Here is an 18,318-nt window from a genome sequence, read left to right as displayed (position 1 = left end):
ATGAGTGAGCCGGTGCATTATCATGATGCAGAAGCTATGCATTTTTTTTCCACAATTCCGTGCGTTTTTTTGTATTGCTTCACGCAAATGGCGCATAACGTCAAGGTAATACTCCTTATTTATCGTACGACATTGTGGTAAGAGCTGCTGCTGCACTACGCCATGGTAATCGAAGGGAACAGTGAGCAAAACCTTAACATGTGATCGAATTCGGCGTGCTTTTTTTGGGCTTGGCTCTCCTGGATTCTTCCATTGGGACGGCTGGGCTTTGATTTCGATGTCATAACCAGATACCCATGATCACCAGTCACCAGTTATTGCCCTCTTAAGCAAATCTGGATCATCGTTGACGTCATTCAACAATTACTGAGCGATGCTCATGCGAAGCCTTAATCTTCCATAGAAAGAGTGATTCTAGAAAGCAAGCAGATGAAATTCAATAATTTCTCTAAGAACACTTGAAGGAAGATTTCCTGACCTAACATAATACATATGAGCCACCCTCATTTAAGATCAACACACTCATACACATAGACACACCTATGCATATAGACATTTTGGTATTGATTTAAGATTCACATCACTGAGTAGCTGAATGCCTACTTAATTAAATGCGTGTGCGACAGCTTCTTGCGCATTACTACGTTGATTGTTTGCCTTTGTTCATTTAAACCGGCCCACTACGTGGAATCAAAATAATGATGTGTGCACATATTTTTGTTGTCATATTTGTTGGTTTGCGTTTTGATGAAAGTATGTGGATGTTGGCGGAAAATTAGTGAGTTAGAAGCATTTACTTGTCAATGGAATTAGTCGCCGAATTAAAACTTGAGTTTAAATTCTTTTGGTTTTAATTACAGTAGAAACTGAATTCTTGAATATAATGAAAACCAGGATCAGTGCAGGTTTCGAGGTTGTTGGAAGTACTGACGTTTTTTTTTGACGTGATAACGTCTTATAATTCGATTTAACCGGCTGCACGCACGAAAAAATGTGTCGTTACCCTGCTCATTAGTGTTACCTTGCTCATTTGTCGTTACCTTGCTCATTGCCGTTACCTTGAATGAACTGCAAGCGAAAGCGCGGAACGAACAAAGCAAACGAACGGCAACGTTCGACATCTTGCTCTCTCCTACTTAAGTGAGCGTATATATGTATGTATATGCGCATATGCACATATATAAATTCACGTATTTGCACTTGCATATGCCTTCTTATTGATTATTATTAATTTGATTTACTTGAAGAATTTAAAATAAAACCAAGTTTGTTAATAATACCTGTTGTTTTAATGTTATTATTATTATTATTAATTTTTTTATTATATATGAAGGAAAAAATGTATGGTAATATTTACCATATACCTTATAAGATATGTTGTATACTAATATATCGTCCCCTTAGTATAACAATAGCCTATGTGCTCATAGGCTATTATTTTTTTATTGAATTTTTGGATTCTCCATCGTCGATTTTATATGTGGTCAAAATTTTGTCAAATTCTAGTTCCACAAAGTGGGTCAAAACGTCAGTCAAAAAATAATAAATATTTACAGACATAACGAGATTTGAGTGAGAGCTACTTTGGACAAAAACTTTGAAATTCATTTTCTCAAAACATCAAAAAATTTATAGGCTATTTTAATACTAAGGGGACGATATGTATATAAACATGCATATACATATACAATTTCGCGCAATTTTCAAAAAGAACAAATCTATATGTAAAGATCCATACAAATCATATGGACATATCAAATATACGAATCTATTCCGTACGCAAGCAAATGTAAGCTAATATGCTTGAACTGCAAGCGAGAGCGCGGAACGAACGACAAAGAGCACAATCGGCCCCCGCGTTCGGCAACGTTCGACATCTGGCTCTGTCCTACTTGAGTGAGCATATATATGTATGTATATGTATGTATATGCGCATTTGTATATAAATTCACATACTTGTATTTGCATATGCCTTCTTCCTGTGTGCATGGTAATGAACCATTTCTCTGTTGAGAATAGGACGATGATAGGAAAAGTAGGAAATGAAAGGGAGTGTTTCGAATGTTAAGAGTGTTGGAAAAGGCAAATCGATGATGGTGCCTCTTCGTGTTGTTGACTTTCTAACGTCTGATGCACAATCAAAATTGAAGATATCTGTCATGAATTTGATAAGTGTTTCGACATTTTACGTTTGTGTAAATGTAACTTGACCTATTCCATTGCAATTCCATTTACCTTCTCCTCTATATCCATACAAAATATCTATCAAACAAATAAAATTAAAATTTTGTTTTGAAAATTGCAACCATTCCATCAATATTTTCTTATGACGTTGTCACGTTAAACTATCGTCAGTAAACCTCTTTTTTTTCATACAAATTAAAATCGTTTTATTTTACTGATAGCAATTCAAGTTTATTTGTTTTTATGATATTAATTAAATACACTTTAAAGCGATAAGTTTTATTTGAAATTTACGATTTTGGTTTGTTTTGTACACACTCGCTTGTTCAAAGCCGCACTGTTTCTGAGCCTCTGCAGCGTCATAACAACGTTTAGGTAAGCATTGTTTTGCTCTGCCTAGGTTAGGTTAGGTTTGGCAGCCGCATCGCACATAGAGACAACGATGCCACTTAGACCACGAAATGGGTCCGTTGTGAAGCCGCGGGGGCTGAGCTACATTTCCCTCTCCATATTAAACCATCCTGAGCTTTTGACAAAGCGTAAAAGGTTGTTGATACCTAAAATGTATAGATTATCTATATTCGTTAAGAAGTAGGATTTTAAAAATCGGTTCCTGCTTCTGGCTAGAGCTGGGCATGTGCAAAAAAGGTGTTGAATTGTTTCCAACTCCTCCTCATTTCTGCAGCTACGACAGAAATCATGCGTGTAAACGCCTAATCTCCTTGCGTGATTTCCTATGAGACAATGTCCTGTGAGGGCCCCTACTAAGGTCCTGATTTGAAGTCTATTCAGTTTTATAATGCTCTTGGACAGACGTAAATTTAGCCTTGGCCATGTTTGCCTAGCAATTTCACAGGTGTTAGCGCTAATCCATCTTTGATTTGCAGAATTGATTAGTGCGTCCTTAATGAGAAGCTTACAAGTTGCGAGAGGTATCTCCATAAAATTACTTATGTCTGGCAAACAGGTACCTTCTCTTGCAAGTTGGTCGGCCCTACAGTTCCCTGGTATATCTCTGTGGCCTGGAACCCAGCACAAGATTATACGATATTGTTTGGCCATCTCATTTAGAGATTGGCGACAACGTAAGACACTCCTTGATGTTGTTTGGAATGCATCCAGGGCTCGTAGGGCAGCTTGGCTGTCTGATAGAATGCAGATATCCGTTGATGATATTCTGTTTATCTTTAACCATTTTAAGGCTTCATGAATAGCGTTTATTTCCGCTTGAAAAACACTACAGTGATCCGGTAGTTTAAAGGATTCACTAATAGAAAGCTCTTCGCAAAATAACCCTGATCCTACACCGGTATCCATTTTAGACCCGTCCGTGTAGATCTTAACGGGTGTGTTGGGTGTTGGATCTTCTTCCAACCATTCCAGTCTAGAAGGGATTTTCATTAGGAAATTCCTTTCGAAGCAGAGAATGGGAGGATGATAATCGCAGTCACTGGGTATATCCGTGTAGGAGTCTAAGATGGTCGAATGTCCCTGTGTGACAGTCTTCCATTGTGAGCTCGCTTTGAGCCTTACAGCGGAGCAGGCCGCTAAGTATTTGCAGAAGAGATCTAGGGGTGGCAGATGTAGTATGATATCCAAGGCCATGGATGGCGTGGTTTTCATGACGCCACATATTGCTAATTCCGCTGATCTCTGCACCTTATTCAATAAATTAGAATAGGTTTTTTTCTGCATAGCACACCACCAGACAACATTTCCATATAGAAGAATGGGTCTGACGACAGCAGTGTAGAGCCAATGAGCAACCTTAGGTTTAATTCCCCAGGTCTTACCTAAAGCTCTCTTACAGGCATAAAAAGCTAGGTTCGCTTTCCTGACTCTTTCTAAGATGTTTGACTTCCAAGTCAGCTTCCTATCTATGATTAGTCCCAAGTACTTGGTTTCTTCCGAAATCACAAGAGCTTCCCCCTTGAGCATAATTGGACTTAGTTGAGGGATTTTGTGTTTCCTAGTGAACAATATAAGTTGTGTTTTGTCTGGGTTGACTCCTAGACCACACTTTCCTGCCCACCTAGAAAGTATTTCTAGAGCATTTTGTATTAGGTCTCTTAATGTAGATACAAATTTACCAGAGACAGCAATGACAACATCATCGGCGTAAGCTATCACCTTACAGCCAACCGATTCCAGTATTAACAGAAGTTTATTTACAACTGCGTTCCATAGAAACGGTGAGAGGACTCCGCCTTGCGGTGTACCTCTACTTACCAATCTCCTGAGCACCGATTCTCCTAGTTCCGCTTCAATGATTCTGCTATTTAGCATTTTGCCAATGAAGCCTACCAAGCCCGGTTCTACCCCAAGATCAGTGAGTGCTGCAGTAATTGCCCCCCCTTCGACATTGTTAAAGGCCCCTTCAATATCAAGGAAAGCGGCTAAAGTAAATTCCTGTTTGTTTAGTGAACTCTCTGCCGTGTAGATAAGGTTATGTAGAGCCGTCTCTACCGATTTCCCTTTCGTGTAGGCATGTTGTGACGTAGAGATAAGATTTCTATCTATAGTTAGGCTTAAGTGAAATTCTATCAACCTCTCCAAAGTTTTCAATAGAAAGGAAGAAAGAGATATCGGTCTTAAGTCTTTTGGATGGGTATGTGAGTTTTTACCCGCTTTTGGGATGAAAACAATTTTGACTTGTCTCCACTTAAGAGGTATATGACCGTAGAGAAAGCAACCTTTGAATATTGCTAGCAGCCAGTGTGCTAGATATCCGGCGGTCTTTTGCAGTTCCACTGGGTAAATGCCATCTGGACCCGGTGATTTAAAGGGTTTGAAACTTTCAATCGCCCATAAGAGCCGATCCTCAGATATAGCATCTATTCTGACTTCACGGCAGTGTACTGTATTTTCCATATCATATCCAGTAATGTCTGAGCAGCCTGGAAAATGAGTGTCGAGTAAAAGTTCTAAGGACTCTTTACTGGTTGTAGTGAACGTACCATCACTTTTCTGTAGCAGTTCCCAATTTTGAGGACTTCCCGCTAAGATCTTACGAAGTCTGGAGGTCTCAGTTGCCCCCTCAACCTCTTCACAAAAGGATTTCCAAGATTGCCTTTGGGCCTTCCTGATTTCCTTCTTGTAGATTTTCAGAGCATCTTTATAATCTTTCCAATCTTCTGCGAGACGTGTTTTCTTTGCCTTATTAAAAGCACTTCTGCTTGTTTTTTGAAGCTTGCCTAGTTCAACCGTCCACCACTTAGGCTTGGGTTTACCCCTCAGTCTTCTTAAGGGACAGGCTTCCGCTAAGGCAGCATTCATGTTGTAGGTAATTTTGTGCACCAAATTTTCTAGTCCTTCTATGCTTTGCGGTACCACTGATGGACGTGTTCCTAGGGTAACCCCGATACAATCTATATACCTTTCCCAGTCTGTTTTCCTGATATTTCTACCAGGCTTAGGTTTCGGTAGATTTTTGCTAACCTCAAACGAGATATATCTATGATCAGAGAAGGAATGTTCTTCCAAAACTTCCCAGTTCCTAATTCTGTCAATAACGGAGTCAAAAGCAAAAGTAGCGTCTAACACTTCCTGTCTATTACTAATGACAAAAGTAGGTTTATTACCTTTATTGCAAATCTGTAGTTTAGTACCTATCAGATAATCAAAAAGACACTCACCTCTAGCGTTAGTATCAGTGCTGCCCCATATCTCGTGGTGCGCATTTACATCCGCACCAATAATTAGCTTTGCGCCAAGCTTCTGCGCCTGCGCTACCAGATCTTTGAATATTAATCTCGGTAGCTCCTCGTGGTCATGTGCGAGGTAACAGGAAGATAGCCACATCCGTTCATTTCCCGACTCCAGGCTGATGGTCAATTGATCGGTGTCGCTGTAATTAGAGAGCATGAAAGCATTTATCCCTTTTCTTATTAGTACGCACGCTCTAGGATTACCTTTGTTGCGAGCATACATCAGTTTATATTGTTGAGTCCTTAGTCCGCACACAAGTCCATGTGATACCCATGGTTCTTGAATCAGGACAATATGATGTCCACCTTTGGCCAGGTGGACTATGAGGTTGGCGGACGCAACCTTTGAGTGGTGAAGATTAATTTGAAGGACCCGTAACATCATGGTTACTGGGCTTCCTCTCCACCACCGTTTTGTTGGGCTCATCTGAATCTGACGCCAGTAGCTCTTCCTCATCAGTGAGAGTAGTATCGAGTACTCTATCTAACAAGGAAGAGATACTGCCGTCAGCAGATGCCTTTCTTAGCGCTGTAGCCGTATTAGGACCGGAGCCAGATTCCGCCGTGGGGGCTGTCTCAGCTCCAACCGGGTCCTTTAAATTAGACGTCTTGTCTTTGTTATAGACCCTCAGTGTTATGGACGAGAATCCATAGCTTACTACACCGTCAGATCGCGCCAGTGCGTCCACGGAGTCCTTGCAGACTACGAAGGTAGCGCTTCGGTACTCACCTTTGGGATCGTCCAGCTTTGTGACCTTCCACGACGATGTAGGAAGCTCCGGATTACATACCCGAAGCATTTCAAGGATCCTTTGAGGGTCCGATGGCTCCGCTGGTAACCAGGCCCTAGCTCTTGGTAAACTGGGGATGTCATCCCTTGAAATTACCTCGAGTTTAGACCCAGGCCATACTTCGCCGATCCTTGAAATCGCTATTTTATATAGATCAGTTGATCTCTGACCGGCACAGGCGATAAGTTTCACGTGGCTCTGATGCCATCCATTATCGCGACAGAAAGGAGCAGGACCAGGATTCTCCTTCAGAATTTGGAAGAAAACGCTTGAGAGCCTGGCTTCCACTTTCTTCCAGTTGTCAGGCGAAATAGTGCCGTCAGGGTTGCTTTTGTCAACCACCGCCCATAGTTGTTGGCCTCTGACAGCTTCGCTGTATGTGGCTGGAGAAGTCTTGGTGTTTCGGGGCTTCTTCAACGTGCTGGGGTTGCTGGGTGGGTCGTCCGACAACTGACGTTTTGGGTTCGGTTCAGAACCCCGAGGGGGCTCCTCCGTTACCCTTGTCGCCCAGCTGAAAGAGTGCTTCTGCTTGTCAGACCACTCCCCCTCTGGAATCGTTTTTAGGCGCTCCAGTAGCCTGAAGGCAGCACGTCTCTCCTTGTAGCCATGCCGTGCAGGCTCTGCTACTGCGGAGGTATCAGTCGTTTCAGACTCAGTTCTACCACCTTTACCAGGGCTAGTCCCGGTATTGGTGGTAGAGGAAGATGACTTCTTGGCCAGAGGTTTGTTGTAAGTACCGCCACTTCTGCTGTTGCCAGGTTTGTCCTCAGCGCCAGCTTCCGCCGTACGAAATGGGCTAGCCGTGAAGGGCTTGGATGTACTGTCACTTCCACTAGGCTTGAGTATCCCAGCTTCCGCCGTACTAGAAAACATCTGGTTTGATCCAGATTTGGGGGTTGAAGCTATAGCTTCCTTTGCATTTAAGGACTGCTTGTCCGTAGAGGTTTGTGGTTTGAAGGACTCCATCTGTTTCGTACGATCACCGTCCACCGTGGCAGACATGGTGATCTTATTAATAGAAAGGGGAAACATAATGGTCGACCGTGGCAGCGCCCCATACCACGGCAAGGTCATGGTTATACCCCGAGGTGACCCGGTATCGAGGTAGCTCCGTAGAAATACAGTCGGACAGAAAACCCCCTGACTGCAAACCACCCAATAGGCACGGGTCGCATGACACCTTGGGTTAGGGGGGGGGGGGGTCGAGGAGAGGAAGTGATGGAATGATGGGAGTTTAGGATTGACAGGGGATCTTCGTCGGTACGGTGATCTTCATACGGTGATTGGATGGCCCCCAATTTTGCCGTAAAGCGGATGGATGGCTAGCCAATCCTCATATGAAGCTTCCCTCTTAGTTCGTGTTGGGTTGGTCCCCATGATATGGGGGTCAAACCACCACTTAAGCCTCATCCCCGCGGCAAGGAGACCAACATGATGAGGTTGCTCTGCCTAATCCAAGCATATATTGAATGCTGGTATTGCCTCCGTATTTAGCATCACGTCGTTAGTTCCTTCAGCGACTGTTTCGTCGTCTTCATTGCGGTTTTCTTCATTTAAAGCTTGGAAGATTTGCTGCATTGGTTCTACTTCCCGAAGCAAACTTGCAAGGAATTGAATATTGGATGCAGTATCAACTATCTGTAATCGTAACTCCAAAAGAGGGATGATATCGTCACAATCCCAGTCCGACATTTTTTCAACCAGTTTTTGCAACAATCACTGAATTGAAGTTGCAGTAGAAGTTGCCATCCATGGCTTTGAATATCATATTGCATCTGCCACTCCTAGATCTCTTCTGCAAATACTCAGCGGCCTGTTCCGATTTAAGGCTCAGAGCGAGCTGACAATGGAAGACTGTCACACATGGACATTCAAGCATCTTAGACTCTTATACTGATATACTCAGTGATTGTGATTATCACCCTCCCATTCTCTGCTTCGGAAGGAATTTGTTAATGAAAATACCTTCTAGACTGCAATGGCTTGAAGAAGATCTATCGCCCAAGACACCCGTTAAGGTCTACACGGGCGGTTCTAAAATGGACACCGGTGTAGGATCAGGGTTATATTGCAAAGAGCTTTCTATCAGTGAATCCTTTAAACTGCCGGATGACTATAGTGTTTTTCAAGCGGAAATAAACGCTATTCATGAAGCCTTAAGACGATTAGAGATAAACAGAATATCATCGACATCTTGATGTTGTTCCACAAATGGAGGGACCTCCGACTCCGAATGGCAAATATTTTTTATTAGGAGCTTTTCCAAGGCAGAAATACACTTGTTGGTTTGCCATTGTCTGCCGAGGGGTGATCGCTATTAGAAAAATTTTTTTCTTCATTTTGGTGTTTCACAGAGTTTCGAACCTACGTCTTCCGAATGGAACCTATTCGGATACGGCGGCCGCCGAAGTCTCTTAAAACCTCGAAATCATACCTGTCAACATTGACGTGGGTGCCGATACGTGAGTGGCGCACTGACGTTCGTTGTACGAGTAATTCTACTATTTGAGACTAATTTAATAAACAATAATTCAATAATTTTTTGCGAAAAACTGAGAGGACTTACTATCTTAAAATAAATTACATATTAATATTCATTTTTAAAAGAATATACTAAATTTTTTTTAAACAAAACAAAAAATTACGGCGCTACAGCTGCTCAAACTTGCTTCTTTAATTTGCGCCGTGGAATGTACTAGTCCGGGAGCCAGGGGTAATTTTGACCTCATCATTTCATGCCGACTGATTTTAATACTGAAGGCAGACGCCATCCAATGGATGACGAAACCAACCGTCAGCTGCTCCAGTGGCGGTGGGTACGTGCCTGGGATGCTGGAAACGTATCGAAAAAAAATTCTTACCAACTCATTTTATACCGGGTGAAATTTTTTTCATTTATTGCTGACATTTAGTAGAATAAAAAAAAATAGTCAGCTGCGCCGTAGAGGGGGGAAAATACGTCAGCTGAACAGGCGAACATGAAAAATAAATTAAAAAGTAAAACTACTTTATGCCGATTGAATTTTGTTTACATAATTTTGGACACATATGAAAATATAATAATGATGCTCAGCTGCGTTAATAAGCGGTGGGAAGACCTTCAGTCAATGAAAATTCCGCGTGCCGCCGAGATGTATGAACGCAATGATACATTCTTGCTTCGGCTGACAAAATGATCCCTGGCTCCCGGACTATAAAGTAGTTTTCCTTTCATTTTTTTTTACAAGTTCATACCCGGATACTCGAACCTGTGCACTAGCATTCAAAGACGATATAGTGACCCAATAACTGGATTTCTAATGACGAGCTCTTTACTCGAAGCGAACATAGGCCATACAATGCGTAAACCAGCGAATGACATCAGCAGAATGTCGCTAGACTGGAATCGGCAAGTTTCGCGCCGAAGAGGATGGCCGAAAGGAACATGGAAGCGAAGCCTGTATGACGAATTCACGGCATCTGACGACTCGCTCACTTAGCCGCAGATAAAGTCAAAAGCTGCAAATCAATTTCAAATAATAATTCAGAGACGATAAAAAACGACTACCCTTTTTATTTTTTTATATTTTCAGGCACATGCCAATTATTTATTTTTGGGTATTACTGTGAAGGGGTATTACTCGAAAGGAAAATACTGCGCAAAATCTTCGGCCCGAGGCGAAATGATAGAGGCGAGTTAAAGCTGCGAAGAAACTCGGAACTACTCAGTTTAATGAACAGAGAAGATACATATGGTCAAGTTCATTAAATCGGAGTGGATACGATGGCTGGGATATGTCATAAGAATGGAAAGCACTCAAGCCCAAAAACCCATTATGGACTATACGCCGATAGCGGAGAGAAAAAGGGGAAGGTGGTCGAAGATGATCTCAAAACAATTGGAGTGAGAAACTGCCGGTCACTAGCAAATGATAGAGTAGCCGGGAAGAGAATAGTGGAGCACCGTTTTCTATCGCACCTATCATTTTTATGTGATAATTAAGTTCACAGTGTCCTGTTAGTAGTTCAGTGTCAAGTTTTATGCCCTTTCTGCTTAGGTTAAGAATTGCTTCTGTCTTTATCCATTCTGGATCTATGAGTCTTTTCGATTGCGGCATGCCCGATTGGGCTCTCCAGTAAACGATTAGGCGTCGTTCTTCCTGGTCACGCATAAAGGTACTGTGTAAAGCTGTTGTTTACCCCCCAGAAAAGTTCAGGACAGGGGAGTGTTTGCCCCCTTTTCCACTTAAGTGTTCGCAATTTCTTTCCCTTCCCGGAACCCACATCAAGGTAACAGAGTTTCTTGATGCTAGGGTGTTGAGGGTTTTAAAACATTCCCAGACAAACCTTGATTGGAATGAGAAGCTATCCAGCGACTTTAGAGCTGCTTGACGGTCAGAGAGAATGTTAATATTGACACCGCGCATGCCTCTCCGTAGGCATTCTCTGGCACACAGCTCTAGGGCGTGGAAAATGGAAGTGGTTTTCCCCATTGCAATTACTTTTCTGAAATGTGGTCCGGCAATTCCAGCCCCGGCACTACCGTTTCCATTTTGGACCCATCAGTAAACTACACCTGCGTGCCGGGTTTTAGGAATATTTTTTTGTTTTTACACGCTGAGCGGTCACTAATGACCATGATTTCATTGGGAATTCTAGTTTCCTTTTCAACTTGTAGTGGACTGTCAGGCGCAGAAAGTTCAGGACTGGACCCAGAATTCTTACATGTCCTGTAAGATTGCGTTCTTTGAGATGGAGTAGATTAGAAAGCCTTAGAGCGGCACTGACTGTCGACACTTTGGCTACAAGTTGGAGTGGAATGAGTCCAGTGATCATTCCTAAAGCCGCTGTGGGGCATGATCGCATTGCTCCTGTTACGCTCAGACAGGCTATTCTGTATACCTTTTTAAGTGTTATCTGAATCTTAGTTTGGTCTACTTTTGGCCACCATACCAGAGAGGCATAGATGACCATTGGCGTTATTATTGTCTTATAAGACCATGCCATCATCTTTGGCCGGAGACTCTGTGTTTTACCGTAAAGCCTTTGGCATACGTATATTGCTCTCAAGGATTTGTTTGTGATGTACGATATGTGATTTTCCCAGGTCAAAGTTTTATCAAGGACTACTTCCAGATATTTCATATCCCCAGATAGAGTTAAGTCGCCGTTCCCTAATTTAAGGATCCCTACACTTAGTTTCCTTCTTCGGGTGAATGTTTTATACGGATTTAACGACAGTCCTTTCTCCCGACACCAGTTTTGCGTAATGTCGAGAGCTAGTTGCAAGCCGTCAGTTATAGTAGAGTCAAATTTGTCTCTCACCATGATGACTAAATCGTCAGCAAAGCAATGAACTTCGTATTCGAGATCATCGAGAGTCTGTAGAAGCTCGTCAATGATCAATAGCCAAAGGAGCGGGGATAAAACGCCTCCTTGGGGACATCCTTTGGTTTACTTGACACATAATCGTTTTGGCCCAGTTTTAAATATTGTCGTTCTATTCCTCTGCATATTGAGAACCCACGCTATGATTAGTTTATCTATTTCCTTCCTAACCATACCTTCCTCAATAGAGCTGAAAGAAGCATTGTCGAATGGCCCCGTAATGTCAACCGATGCTCGACAGTTTGTGAAAACAATTTATGTGATTCAATGAACGCCACAGGGCAAATAAATAGCCTCAATTTTCCAAAGCTCGCAATTCATTTAATCTTAGATTAGGTTAGGTTGTAATAGTTGCCCAGAGAGTGAGCTCACTTGGACGATAGAAGTTTGGTTCATCCTTTGTGATACCATTGCATGGGGGGAAGAAGAGGTGAAGGAAAAAAGGACGATAGGACGAAAGGGAAAGGGGTGGGGAGGGTTGAGTGTTTGTGGACTATGAACGGTGACTAATTTGCGGTTGTGTTAGCCGTGTTATGATGCTGCTGAAGTTCATCAGATTTTTGTTATCAAGACCTGCTATGTCAGGGAGGCTATGCGTTCAAAGCCAGACCGGACGCAAAGACCGCACCTACACCGCCAACCCAATGGCGACGGCTTCGGAACGTACTCCAAGGTCTGCTAAGGTTTTAACGGGACGGGGGCAGTCACGGCATTAGCCCACCAGCCATTTCTGTTAAGTTTCACTCTAACATACTCAGGTGTCAGAATGCCGCAACCACCAACACAGAGGTCAGACAAATTCTGAAACGTAAAAAAAGTGAGATTAGTCTAAAGACGAATGCAGGGGTTGTCACCGTTCAGGTTATCCAAAAGACCGGTTATCTACGTATACTGTGGGCAAAAAGTAAGGTGAATTTGGTTGTAAAATGAAAAATCTTTATTTATTCTTGTAAATTAATTTCATTCCCTTCAAAATAGTCCCCTCTCGATGAAATAAGCTTATGCCAACGATTTTTCCAATCCCCGAAACATGGCAAATAGTCCATTTCCGGTATAGCCATCAGCACCTTCTTCGATTCAGCTTTTATCTCCTCAATCGACTCGAAACGCGTTCCCCGGAGTGGTCTCTTGAGTTTTGGGAATAGCCAGAAGTCACACGGAGCCAAATCAGGCGAATACGGTGGTTGCGGAACGATATGCGTGGAATTTTTGGCGAAATGGTCACGAAGAACGAGTGCAGTGTGAGACGGTGCATTATCGTGATGCAAAAACCAAGAGTTGTTGGCCCATAATTCTGGTCTTTTTAGACGAATTGCTTCACGTAAACGACGCATAACGCTCAAATAATATTCCTTATTAACAGTTTGGCCAGGTGGAAGGAATTCATAGTGCACCACACCACGAAAATCGAAAAAAACTGTCATCATGACCTTTATTTTTGAACGACTTTGACGTGCTCTTTTCGGTCTGGCCTCGCCTTTAGCATGATATTCGCTTGATTGGTCGGTTGTTTCAGGGTCGTAAGCATAAATCCAAGTCTCATCTCCCGTAATGATGCATTTGAGCTTGTCCTGATAGTCTGAAAGCATTGTTTCACACACATCAACGCCACGACTTGTTTCCAAGAAATTGAGAGTTTTCGGTACCAAACGAGATTTGACTTTTCGTAGGCCCAAATGGTCTTTCAAAATGGTTTTCACAGATCCTTCGGATATTCCGATCATATCAGTAAGGTCTTTAACAGTCAATCGACGATTTTTGAGCACTAACTCCTTCACTTTATTGACGTGTTGGCCATCTGTTGATTTCGATGGTCGTCCGGAGCGCTCCAAGACATCAACACGTTCTCCACCCTCTTTGAAGTCTTTGTACCACTTATAAACATTTTTCTGCGACATTGTCGAATCACCAAATGCCTTCTGCATGCTAAACGTTTCCGCAGCGGAAATTTCATTCCGCAAACAAAATTTGATGGCACTTCTCTGCTCAATCAAATCAGACAATGTAAAAATCGAAAAATGCACTCTTGGTCGTTTGGTAAACACAAGCGTAAATATATTACCGATAATGACATTCACATGAAAGTTGGCCCAGATGTTATTAACAGTACTGCCAACTCATGAAAAAATAACTAGAGCGAAATTTTTATCCCGCGAAGTTTGATAAATAAATTCACCTTACTTTTTGCCCACAGTATTATGTTTAATTTAAAATAAATAATAAAATTTATTCATTATTAATTGCGAGAAGTGGAGATGTTGCATTTTTTGAGAAACATTTGAGCAGCATTATAAAATTTCTAAGACCTGACTCGAATTCGGCGTACCAAAGTCTACCGAAACCAACTAATCACTTCTTGGTTGAAAAAAAGCAATGCTGAGTAATGTAATTTTTATCATTTTTATTGTATGCATTTTGCTCTATAAACAATGTTTAATCTTTTAATATACAGTAGTTTGCTATATTTTATAAATTTATCCTGAATAATAAATAATTTTACCCTGAATAAGTGAAAGCAAAATAAGCAGATATTTTCGATTTTCCCCTCACAACAATCAGAGCGCAATAATTGGATGCTCTCAACTCGTAACGGTATCAACATGAATTATTCATTTTGCTTACCTTGCACTGCAGTTGTTTTTGTTTTTGTAATAGTGGCCTGCACCATATTTATTATTCTTTAATCGTGTTTTCTTCTCTCCACCTTTCAGAAGAGCAGAGCAATTTGTGCGACACTAACAAATATCTTCAGTGGACCGGTTTACACACAAACACTTACGCTGCCCTTCATATGAAAACAATAACACTTGTAAATGGAGATATTTCATGCAAACCATTGGAATTGATGCATAATAAACATAATAAAAGCTGGAGCGTTAGAAAAACCAAGTAAATTACTCAGCTAGAATAAGAAGAGAATGGCATTGGCAAATATTGATTATGATTTTTTGATGAAATTTCTCGCACTCGGCGATTCTGGTGTGGGCAAGACTAGTTTTTTATACCAATACACCGATGGACAATTTCACTCACAATTCATATCTACAGTGGGTATTGATTTTCGGGAAAAGCGATTGGTGAGTAGCGCAATTATAATTAATAATTTTTTATTTAGTAAGTTGGTCGCTCGAATCTGGAGCGATTGGGGCAAAAAGTAAGGTGAATTTATTTGTCAAACTTCGCGGGATTAAAATTTCGCTCTAGTTAGCATGTTGCAGAAGGCATTTGGTGATTCGACCATGTCGCAGAAAAAATATTTATAAGTGGCACAAAGACTTCAAAGAGGGTCGAGAACATGTTGATGACTTGGAGCGCTCCGGATGACCATCGACGTCAACAGATGACCAACACGTCAATAAAGTGAAGGAGTTAGTGCTCAAAAATCGTCGGTTGACTGTTAAAGACCTTACTGATATGATCGGAATATCAGAAGGATCTGTGAAAACCATTTTGAAAGACCATTTGGGCCTACGAAAAGTCAAATCTCATTTGGTACCGAAAACTCTTAATTTCTTGGAAAAAAGTCGTCGCGTGGATGTGTGTGAAACAATGCTTTGAGACTATCAGGACAAGCTCAAATGCATCATTACGGGAGATGAGACTTGGATTTATGCTTACGACCCTGAAACAACCGACCAATCAAGCGAATATCGTGCTAAAGGCGAGGCCAGCCCGAAAAGATCACGTCAAAGTCGTTCAAAAATAAAGGTCATGATGACAGTTTTTTTCGATTTGCGTGGTGTGGTGCACTATGAATTCCTTCCATCTGGCCAAACTGTTAATAAGGAATATTATTTGAGCGTTATGCGTCGTTTACGTGAAGCAATTCTTCTAAAAATACCAGAATTATGGGCCAACAACTCTTTTTTTTTGCATCACGATAATGCATCGTTTCACACTGCACTCGTTCTTCGTGACCATTTCGCCAAAAATTCCACGCATATCGTTCCACAACCACCGTATTCGCCTGAACAAACACCGTATACGGCTTTTTCATTTTACAACCAAATTCACCTTACTTTTTGCCCACAGTAGTATATCATGCGAAAAATCCAATATCCTTTATATTTGTCGGAGGAAGTGCTGTTCGGGTGTAAAACTAATTGACCATAATATACTTATAAGTAAGTTATATAAGTAAGTGAACCGTTTAAAAATATTAGGAATTTTCTTTGATTGTAAACACACTTTTAAATTTCATTGCAATTACATTAGAAATAAATGAATTAATCGTCTTAGCATTGTAAAATCGTTTCATCAAAAAAATCCTGTGTACATACTTCTACACTTTCTTCCACTGTTAAATCGCTATTTTTATCTGTTATTGACTATGCTTTACCAATTTATGGAAGTTGTGCCAAAAGCAACTTAAACCTTCTGTGTGCTCCATATCATGCTGCTCTACGTAGAAGCCTACGTTGCTTCCCCCTTACTCCTATTCGTAACAACTTGCCTGAATCCGGACTTCCTAGTTTAAGTGAGCGGGTGAAATATATGACTGCTGGTCTTATACACAAAGTGTTATCCTGCAATAATGATCACCTTTATAAAATCACAATCAATGCAGCAAATAGAAAATGTTTTCCAAAGAGGCTATCGGCGTTATTTTAATTTGGTTGTCTTGGCCAGAAAAATGAATATCCATTTTAAACCTACTCGTCAAACCCGCAGTAAGTGCCCACCTTGGCTTCTCTCGAACTCGTCATTTGTTAATTGCTTTCAAGATTATCGAAAGGAAAACACTTGTGGTCTTATCAACCGACAAATTTTCCTTCAGCACAAACGAGAGTTAAATCAAAAATCTTTCAAATTCATATTAACCGATGGCTCCAAAACTAATTTCTCAACCCCTTTTGCGGTTATATTTGAGGATCTCCTAGTTATGAAAAAAAGTTTGTTGTACAATCACTGCTGAACATTAACTAGTGAAATCTTTGCTATATATCAAGCCGCTCTAATAGCCTCGAAAAAGAAAGGTAAATTTTGCATTTGCACTGACAGTCAATCTGCCATCAATGCCGTAAGAAATTTCAACAATAACAGTGTTGTAGTAACTCGTGTTAGAGATTTACTTGTCAAGCAAACAAACAAAATTAAATTGATGTGGATACCAGGTCACTGCGGAATTAAAGGCAACGAGTTCACTGCTTGTATCGCGAAAAGTGTTCATAAGGAACCGACTCTGTATTTTGACGTTGTGGAAAAAACTGACTTAAAACGTCTAATAAAGCAGTACCTACAGGGTGAACGATATGAAGTGTTACCACACTGCTTGTATCTGTAAAACAGCTCATGACATCAACATCAAAATTGTTCTAATGACAGTTCATATAAGCCATTAGTTGTTTATAAGCCATCAAAAGCATTTGCGTCTCAGTTTTGTTGAATTTTTTTTTCTGTGATGGAATTCAAACGTAATAGTGTGATGGCGTTATATTTGGCTGGAAAATCACAACCAGCCATTGTTCGTGAGCTCAGTCACCCCAAAGTGAATAAAATGTTTGTGTATCGCACTATAAAACGTTACAATGATACTGGTAGCATTGCAAAACGCTATGGAGGTGGACCAAAAACAACCGCAACAACGCCAGAAATGGTTCGGAAAGTGAAGGCTCGACTTGAACGAAATCCACGTCGAAGTGGAAGAAAGAACTGGCCAAAGAACTGAAAATATCGCAAGACAGTACTCGACGCATATTGAAAAGTGGGCTCAAATTCAAGGCTTACAAGTTCCAAAAAGCACACGATCTTTCACCCCAGCAAAAAAAAATTCGGTGCAAAAAAGCAAAGGAGTTGTTGCGCTTGCACGAAAGTGGCGAATTTTCTAACATTGTGTTTTCTGATGAAAAAATTTCCCAATTGAGCAGTTCATAAACGCTCAAAACGATCGTGTTTACTGGACCGAACGCTCATACGAGAATTTGAGCCTCCGTATGGCCACTCGGAGCATTTTTCCATCGCAAGTAATGGTTTGGGCCGCAGTGACCGCTGATGGACGCTCTCCAATCGTTTTTATCGAGCCTGGTGTCAAAGTGAATGTGACTTATTATCGGGAAAATGTTTTAGAAGCTGCTTTAGAGCCGAGGACACGCAAACATTTCGGTCGTAGACCATGGACGTTCCAACAGGACTCGGCACCGTCTCATAAAGCTCGTGTGAACCAAGAATGGTTAAAAAATCATGTTCCACACTTCATTTCGTCCCCACAATGGCTTTCGAATTCGCCAGACGCAAATCCGATGGTCTATTCCACCTGATCCATTTTAGAG

The 18,318-nt window shown here is 41.3% G+C and overlaps 1 protein-coding gene across 1 annotated transcript in view; it reads left to right on the top strand.

Moving 5' to 3' along the window:
* Positions 1-18,318, top strand: part of LOC129239505 (ras-related protein Rab-27A) — a 116,569-nt gene that overhangs the window by 69,927 nt on the left and 28,324 nt on the right. The window contains exon 2 of the mRNA XM_054875025.1: positions 14,761-15,126. Coding sequence (XP_054731000.1) covers positions 14,968-15,126 — 159 coding nt within the window. The 5' untranslated portion in view covers positions 14,761-14,967. The remainder of the gene's footprint in view (positions 1-14,760; positions 15,127-18,318) is intronic.

This window comes from Anastrepha obliqua, chromosome 2 (genome assembly GCF_027943255.1).
Source record: "Anastrepha obliqua isolate idAnaObli1 chromosome 2, idAnaObli1_1.0, whole genome shotgun sequence".
Lineage (NCBI taxonomy): Eukaryota > Metazoa > Arthropoda > Insecta > Diptera > Tephritidae > Anastrepha > Anastrepha obliqua.
This window is presented reverse-complemented; position numbering and strand designations above follow the sequence as displayed.